A 9,569-nucleotide genomic window follows, 5' to 3' on the forward strand; every position below is an offset into this window, starting at 1 on the left:
AAGTCAGCCCTTTTTTGTAAAAAAAAAAAAAAAAAAAACCAGTAGAGGAGATGGTGGTGCCCTTAAACCCAATAGCCAAGTGGTTAGAGCCACTCGGATGAGATACAGGAGACCCAGATTTGAATCCTCACTCTGAAGCAGGGATGGCCCCTACCCATCAGGCTTTTCTGAGCTAGGATACGCTCAGTCTCTCCTCTTGGAGCTGTTCCACTATTGATTAAAATATTTAAATATTTGTTGGGCCAGAGAGAAAATGAATCTATCGGCCAGTGGTTAGGGCATGCACCTGGGAGACCCAAGTTCCAGTCTCTGCTTCAGTGAATATTTTAGTATTTTATACACAGCAGAACAGCTTCAACAGGGGAAATGAGGGAGCCACAGCCCAGTATTTCTTATAGCCCAGTGGTTAGGGCACTTACCTGGGAGATGAGATGAGGGACCTGGATTCAGGTTCCTTGTTCCAAATCAGGAAGAGTGGGGATTTGGACCGGGCTTTCCCACATGAGAGTATAAACACTTAGGTATAAGAGGGACACCACCTTCTCCCCACTTACCTTCTCCCCACTGGTTTTTGCGGGAGGGGTGGGTATGGTTTCTGAGCACACCTACCAGGTCGGGTCCTGCAGGCAAAATAGTGTGGGGAACACGTAGTTTATGAATCCCACCGGGCTTAGGCATGAGCTAGGCACCAAGCGATTTGGCAGCGTCAGGACTTAGGCAACTCTGCACATTCTTCCCAGTAGAAATGCTCAAGATTAGGTGGCAGCTAAGCCGTTGTTTTGTGGAGCTAAATTTGAACCCAGGCAACTGAAGTGTCAGTTAGGTACCTAAATCCTTTTACGGGTCTACCCTAAGGTAGTAAAATACATTGTGTCATTTTGATGACAAGGAAGTTAGTGTAGATGTAGAAAAATGAAAAGATATGTGTTACAGTGTGTTTCTTAGGCTTCAGGGAAAAGTGTACAATATTATATTGTATTAACTGAGAATTAATATGTGATCCTGTCATTAAAGACTATCTGATATTGAATACATATAACGGGTCACAGTGAAGAATGCAAACTTAACTTTGTCACTGCCTGACTTTTGAATGCAGAACCAAGCAATTTTTAGCATTCAGTTAATTTACTTTTTTGTAGAGACTATATTCTTACCCTTGAAACCATGGAAATTTACTTATATATCACAAAGTTGCCACATAGTTAATGTAGAAATGTATTACCTTATGCTACATTAATTCGTATGCTATAATAGCATTTTTATTTTTGTATAAGAAATTATGGACAGATTAGTGAAATTCTTGTGGCCTGGATAATTTGTTTAGGTCTCTGTTAAAAGTCAAAGCCCTCTTTTTCAACTCATCGGGACTACTTACATGTGTAATTGTTATTACTCATGTGTGTTTGAAGGATTAGGACCCCATTGATCAGATCGTAAAACAAGGTGCTTTCTACCTAACTATAGTGGGATAGAAATTAGATACTGTTCCACTGTGCATTTTGAAAACAGTGAGGGATAATCTCATTGTGTTGGATACTATACCTGCTTCTAAACAGGTTCTAAATATAATGTTGCAAAATCTGTGTGAACTTCTTCTGAATGTTTAATGGTTGCCATGTTTGCCTGTCTGACAGCTGCCATGTTGGCAGACATCATGAATTGAACCAGGGACTACACAGCTAAAACTACAAGTTTCTACAGCTTGTGCTAAAGAACTGGGCTCTAGCTGGGTGCTATAACAGACCCACATCCTCTGTGATGGGGGACATAGAACACACACTAACCAGTGAGTTACATACTTCCTCAGGCAAGTCATCCTAAGCATCTGACACCCACAGCAGTTCATATCCTGGCCAAGCCCCATATGTATGATGGTCACAGGGCACTTTGACCACCACTAGTATTTGAAGCTGGGATGTCCAGTTCTGAAAGTATTCATTTCCACAGCCTGAGCTAAAGTTTCACCATGACACTCACTGCTCTGCACTGCTCCAGTGTCACAAAGCATCTGTAAACCCAATTTTAATTGACCATGTGCACATATATATGCACATATATATATATGTATGTGTATGTGTGTGTGTGTTTTAAATCTAAATCACACACAGATATTTTTCCGTCCAAACGTTTCTTCATTAAACTCAGAGAAGCCCTAGACTCCTCTTTAGACAATATAGGCTATCATTGTTTTTCCAGCAGAGAACTCTGGCCTTAGTTATGCTATCTAAGCATTTTCAGCTCGAGTACACCCTGAAACACATTCTCATTCTCTCCAGAGGTTGTGGATAGGCTCTGAGTATGCTTCTGTTCTTACACTGCACTTGATAGGAAGAGATGTGGTGAGTTCATATCTAAGAAAAATATGTCTCATTACTAGGGCTATGACTTTGTCATGCTGGTCACAGTAATTGTGAACTTTAATAACATCTGTGAAATCTTGCAAATAGCTGTAAAAACACATTTGTCTAGGCCCCCAGACAGAGTGGTGTTGCCTCCAAATTGAATGGTGTGTGGGATCACAGCGCCACTCAGGTTTGGCACGTCCACCCTCCCATCTCCATCCACAGAGGGATTGATGGGCCAAACATCAGTGGTTTTGCAACCTCATGCACAAGGTCGCAACACCCAGAGTGAGCAGCTAGGCCTAACCCCACAAGACCAGAGCCACCACTGTGGGTAAGTGTAGGGTGGGCTCACTCTTCAACCCCCCACTCTCCTGGACCTTACTCTTGGACATGTATGCTGAGGTCGCAAAAACTGCATTATTTAATGACCTTTCTGTGACTTACAATTTTTTCTCACACCTCTGCCATGAAATTAACTAAAAATTTCCATCCTAAAATCGTAGCCTTACTCCTCACCTGCAATAACTGCACGCGGCCATTAAGTATAGGTGGTGAAAGTATAGGTAAAAGGGCACTTCCATCATTGACATTTTTTCCTCTTAGACAAGCCCTTCTCCTTCCTCACAGTGGACTCACCCTCTCCACCCTCCTCCCACCGAGTTCCCATTCCAGAGCCCTGCATCTTCTTTCGCAGACAGGCAAGCCATCTCAGCCAAGCAGGCACTGACCAGCAGCAATGGAGATCATTGTTCAGTGCTCTTTATAGGCCTCCTCTGAGCTTGAGGACTGGATCTGAAGAATATTGCCTGGATATGCTCCTGTGATCAGAGAAAAGAGAACATGCTCCTGAGCCTTTTGATTTCTCTGTAGCCTCTACTATATATCCTTGTGTGGAACATCAGACCCCAATGCTTATTGATTTATGGGGGAACAACAAGCTTCTTCCAAGTGGAAATTGCTTGTTTCTAAACCTGGAATGGGTTAGTTTGGCATTTCCATTTAAAGAGAGTCTGATCTATTTTTATTCTTCCCCTACTCTCTCCTTCCCTTTATTAACTGGAGCGCTCTCTGCTTCTTATCTGCAATGCTGAATCCATGCTGAACTCAATATGGGAAATGAGCCATTTCATGGCATATGTAGTCACAATTGATCACTTTTGGCAACTTTTTATAGCAATCTGTTGGAAAGGGATTTTGTCTTGATTCAAGCATTACCTGAGTGGCCAATATGGGAGGAAACTTACAGAACATTTTCACCAGAGGAAAATGAGTTGTTCTCATGATGTTTGTATTCTCCATGTGATTGCTTTTCATGTTATACTTCGTGGGGGGAAAACAATTACCCTAACTTGTGTATTATTTATCTTTTTCATAGGAGTGAAAATGGAAGAATTTCTCCCGGCTGGTTCTAGTCTGAAATGCACAGTTTGTAACTACACTGCAGACTCTGTGATTAACTTTCATCAGCACCTCTTTTCACATCTCACTCAAGCTGCCTTTAGATGCAATCATTGTCATTTTGGCTTCCAAACTCAGAGGGAGCTACTGCAGCACCAAGAGCTACATGTCTCTGGCAACAAGCTGCAGAGAGAAAGTGACATCGAGCACTCTCCAAGTGGTACTGAAGAAGCTTTGCAGCCAGCCACAGACCTTCTGAACAGAAATGAAGTTGCCCAGAGCCAAAAGACCATGCAGACTAAGGATGCAAGTTCAGATACTGAGCTTGACAAATGTGAAAAAAAGACTCCACTTTTCCTTCCAGCCCAGAGACCAGAAACGCAGCCTGCAACAAATAAACAAAGCTTTTCATACACTAAAATAAAGTCTGAACCATCTAGCCCAAGACTTGCCTCATCCCCAGTTCAGCCTAATATTGGTCCTTCTTTCTCTATGGGACCTTTTCTCTCTCAGTTTGCTTTTCCCCAGGACATCACAGTGGTTCCTCAGGCTTCAGAGATCTTAGCCAAAATGTCTGAACTGGTCCATCGAAGACTGAGGCATGGCAGTAGCAGTTATCCTCCTGTTATTTACAGTCCATTGATGCCAAAAGGAGCTACTTGTTTTGAGTGTAACATAACGTTCAACAATTTGGACAACTATTTGGTCCATAAAAAGCATTACTGCAGTAGCCGATGGCAGCAGATGGCAAAGTCACCAGATTTTTCCAGCATTTCGGAAAAAATGCCTGAGGCTATAAGTCCCAACAATGGTCAAAGTTCCATAAACATTCTGAGTACAACTCCTCACACTTCCGATGCAGAGAATCAACTTCTTCAGACATCTTGCATCAACTCCTCTACTGTCTTAGATTTGATTGGTCCAAACAGTAAGGGTCATGAAAAAGACTTTTCAGCACAGGCTAAGAAGCTGTCAGCTGCAACCAGCAATGATGAAAAATTAAACGGAAAACCTGCTGATGTGAAGAACCCCAATGCTCCTTTAGTAGAAGGGGAAAGTGATCCCAACAAAACCACATGTGAAGCTTGCAATATTACTTTCAGCAGACATGAAACATATATGGTACACAAACAGTACTATTGTGCCACACGCCATGATCCTCCACTGAAGAGATCTGCTTCCAGCAAAGTGCCTGCTATGCAGAGAACAATGCGTACACGTAAGCGAAGGAAGATGTATGAGATGTGCCTACCAGAGCAGGAGCAAAGGCCGCAACTGGTTCAGCAACGATTTCTTGAAGTGGCTAATCTTGGCAATCCTTGCACATCTACTCAAGAATCAACAGAAGGTCTTGGAGAATGTTACCATCCACGGTGTGATATCTTTCCAGGAATAGTCTCAAAGCATCTAGAAAATTCATTGTCCATTAACAAATGTATTCCAGTTTCAAAGTGTGACACTCCACACGCCACAGTTTCCTGCTTGGAGATGGATGTACCAATAGATCTCAGCAAAAAATGTTTATCACAGTCAGATAGGACATCCACTTCTCCAAAAAGACTGCTGGACTACCATGAGTGCACAGTATGCAAGATCAGTTTTAACAAGGTAGAGAACTACCTTGCCCATAAGCAAAATTTTTGCCCTGTCACTGCACATCAGCGTAACGACATGGGACAGCTTGAGAGCAAAGTGTTTCAAAACCCAGAAAGTGAACGAAACAGCCCTGATGTCAGTTATGAAAGAAGCATAATCAAATGTGAGAAAAATGGAAACTCAAAACAGTCTTCTCCTAATGGAAACTTGTTTTCTACACACTTAGCAACTCTTCAAGGACTTAAAGTCTTTAGTGAAGCAGCCCAGCTTATTGCTACAAAAGAAGAAAACAAACATTTGTTTCTTCCACAATGCCTTTACCCTGGAGCAATAAAGAAAGCTAAAGGAGCAGATCAGCTTTCTCCATATTATGGAATAAAGCCAAGTGATTACATTTCTGGTTCTCTTGTCATTCATAACACTGATTTAGATCAAAGCACAAATACAGAAGGTGAATCTCCTAAAGGCCAGATACCTTCAAACGGGTGCGCTGTGCAGAAGAAAGAGTCTCTTCCATTATTGCCAAAAAACAGAGGCATGGTAATAGTTAATGGTGGACTAAAACAGGAGGAAAGGCCTGCAACAAACCAACAACAAGAGAACATTTCCCAGAATCCTCAACATGAAGATGGGCACAAGTCTCCCTCTTGGATCTCTGAGAATCCTTTAGCAGCAAACGAAAATGTCTCTCCAGCAATTCCTACAGCAGAGGAACAGTTGTCAAGTATAGCAAAAGGTGTGAATGGTTCTACCCAGGCCCCAACCAGTGGGAAATATTGCCGACTGTGTGACATCCAGTTCAACAACCTTTCAAACTTTATAACTCACAAGAAGTTTTATTGCTCGTCACATGCAGCAGAACATGTCAAATGAAACGATCGATCACCTTTGGTACTTGTGTTTAGTATATTATTCCATACAATCTAAAAAAAAGCTGTTTGAATTACATCTGGACAATCAGGAGACAATTCATTGTTGCTGAGTTGAAGACTTCAAGGTGTAATTTCATTACAGTCCATTAGTAAAGTGTATTATTGGTGCCATTTTCAAAAATATTAATTTATTTTACCAGCAGTATTCATAGCTGTAGTTATGTTATTTTTTATTTAAAAACTTTATATTAAAGTCATTTGTAATGTTATTGTATAGTTATTGTGTAGCACATATGGTTTGCACTGTATAGTAGATTTTAAAGAAAATAGTCACAAACAATACAGAAAAGCATTTTAGAAATAGCTTCAAAAGCACTTGTGTATCCTGATTTTTTCTTATATGCTGTTGCAGATATACGTATATGCTAAAATATAACTTGCAAAAAAGTTTCAACTATGCTGTAAAGGTCGCCTTAAAATTTCAATTATTTGAACTATTGGGCTCAGTTTGCACTTTATATTTTAGCAGATACAGTACCTTAGTCATTAGGCTTTGCATTTGTATGTAGCAGTATGTTTCTGTCTACTTTCTTAATCTGAAACGTACGTTAAATGAAGATGGCAATTTTTTTCTTGTATAGTACTTGTATTTTCTTTCGCTGATGCATCTCTGTCTCAATTTTTAAAACTTTGCTGTTAAATGCAATACTTTATAAAGAATGAACAAAATTACTGGAAGCAGTATTGTAAGTAATGAAGTCATATCAATCAGTTTTATCTTTTGAAAGGCACAGTCTAAAATGAAACCCTAAACTCAAATGCTGCAAGTATGAATCTAATTCATATATAAGATATATTTAAATATAAGAGTAGCAATACTGCAACTGGTGATCACAAAGATAATGTTCTACTTCTGATAGAAATAATTTCTCAACAAATGTTGTTACTATGCATGTATATGGATGGAATAAAATTCCAGATCATTGGAGATGCTTGGCAGTAATTATTTGTTTTGCTTTGTTTGCAAAGGATGTAGCTATCAAAAAATTTAAGTGAGAAGTTGGGGACAGGCTAGCATCGTACACTCTGAACGAGAAGTAAATATCTCTGCAAACAGTTTAAAAGGAGAGAATGAGCAGACTGAAGCTTATTATAAGCAGGATATTTCTTTAATTGGAACCAAGAAGAACATTGAAGAACAAGGGCTGTACTTCAACATGCTGAAATCAATGGAACCACACTGATTTACACCAGCTGAGGATATGACCCTGTATCTTTTAATCTCATCAATGACCTTAAGAAAACAAAATAGCAGTATTTTTCAAATGAATAGTAATTTGCTTTGTAGTGGCTAATCTTTTATTTTAAAAAAGATGTACAATCTAGGCTAATAAATAATAAATACTATTCAAAAATTGACATATGATATTAAATAGCAAAGTGGGTAAACAAAGAGTTGATATCCTGAGCTCTCAATCATGCAGTCTCCTGCCCACTGTTTCAGACAGATTTAATGTGGAAAAAATGAACTATTGGTGCATTTTTATCTTATAAATTTGTAAGACCTTCATGTGAACAAGTCAAATAAGCAACTTTAGTTAGTTTAGTTTAGTTCCCTTGTCAGCTAAGCACAAAGACCTAGTCAAACATAAAAATGAATAATATTTACATCGAATAGCCATGTAGATCCTGAAAACATTTTATTTTTTAATTGCTGAGATTTCTTTGTTTCTGAACAACACGAGACGTAAAAGTAATAGGCCCAAATTTTGTAAAAAGGATGTGATTTGTTTGCATATGTTAGATATGAGTGAACAATGCCTGGTACACACCTGCATGTCAGGCTTGTGCACACACATAAAGCACCAGTCTGGGCTGCATCTTGTCCATAATGCAATTTTCAATGTAGGCCCAAGAATTTTACAGTCCGTATTTATGCTAATTTCAACACCCTTCCTCATTTCAGCTTCATGAACAAATATTGAATTATTGGAACTTAACCCTTTTGTCTCAAGTAAAGAGAAATGGTGAGCTCATTCACCAATTTATGGGCCACATTCTCATCCCATTACACTGGTGTCAATCCAGAGTAACGCTGTTGACTTAAGCAATAGTACACTAGATTTACACATATGCAACTGAATTTTCATATTAAGCCTGAAATATGCCATTTCCTTCTGTTCCATCACACATATATTTTTTGAGCTGAAATAATTACTCACGTTTTTACAGTACTTTTAAAATTGAAGACGGCTTAATCTAGATTGAATCCTTTCATAAAAATTAACATTATCAATATCTATGTTGATTTAAAATTTATGAATGATTCTGTATTTCACTGTCTTTATTTAGAAATAATACACTCACAAAATAAAGATAGGTACTGCTGCCCCATAACAGTCAGGATGTAATGACATTTTCCATTTGGGAGTGTCCTGTTACAGTGAGGAATCAACTTTGGGGGCACAGCTGCCATAACTGTTTGTGTAAGACTGAGAAGGTGCTGTCACTAACCTTTTGGAAAGGTCCAGCAACCACCCGCATTTTTATTTTTTAAAGCTATTTGAGCCTATGTGCTGGAAAAATTCCTGATCAAATTGCTGCATGTTTTCCCTACTCAAAGACTGCAGGGGCAATGGTGCTGATTCTTTACTCACATGAGTTACAGTGTTACAGAGCTGTAGCTCCGTTGTGTTCAGTGGAAATACACTGGTAGAGTGAGAGGTGAATCAGATCCTTGGTATGTTACTTATATTCCTTAATGCCACCTACAGAATGCCAAGTTGGTGTAATTACACTACTATACAAGGACGAAGCAGGTAGCAAGTAGGAATTATTAACATTTATTTTATTTCTTATTTCTTTCTTGTTCATGCGTTTTATATATATAATGAGTCTGATGCACATTGCTAGTCTAAGTAACCCATGTTCCTATTACTTTGCCCTCCTTTTTCTCCTCCTAGTCCCTGCATTTGTTTCTTACACCCATTTGTTATGTCTTGTCTTAAACAAGATTATAAGCAGGGAGCATCTCTTATTATCATTTGCAGAGCATTTAGTACAGACAAGCCCTGATCCTGACTGGGACCTCTAGTCACCACTGTAATATAAATAATAATTTAAAGTAATATGCTACTTACACCTGTTTTCTGACAAACTATTGACTTTTATCAGCTGTGAATTCTGCCCATGGAGTTTTCAGGGTATTACTAGAGCTGCTCAAACTGTCTTACAAATAATTTATTTGTTGTTTTGGGGCCTTTCTTCTATTCGTGGGGTTTTATATATTTGTTCATTATTTGTTTTAAAGCTCAACAGGGAAAAAAGGCAAAATCCATTTAAAGCATTAAATATTGGG

At 39.1% G+C, this 9,569-nt stretch overlaps 1 protein-coding gene across 1 annotated transcript in view; it reads left to right on the forward strand.

The window, feature by feature from the left end:
* ZFPM2 (zinc finger protein, FOG family member 2) overlaps positions 1-7,182 on the forward strand; it is a 425,771-nt gene extending 418,589 nt beyond the window's left edge. The window contains exon 9 of the mRNA XM_067537378.1: positions 3,721-7,182. Within this exon, the coding sequence (XP_067393479.1) occupies positions 3,721-6,212 (2,492 nt within the window). The 3' untranslated portion in view covers positions 6,213-7,182. The remainder of the gene's footprint in view (positions 1-3,720) is intronic.
* The last annotated feature ends 2,387 nt before the right edge of the window (positions 7,183-9,569 follow it).

The sequence above is a fragment of the Emydura macquarii genome, unplaced genomic scaffold (assembly GCF_026122565.2).
Source record: "Emydura macquarii macquarii isolate MOO-44397 ecotype Brisbane River unplaced genomic scaffold, CSIRO-AGI_Emac_v2 contig_383, whole genome shotgun sequence".
Classification (NCBI taxonomy): Eukaryota; Metazoa; Chordata; order Testudines; family Chelidae; genus Emydura; species Emydura macquarii.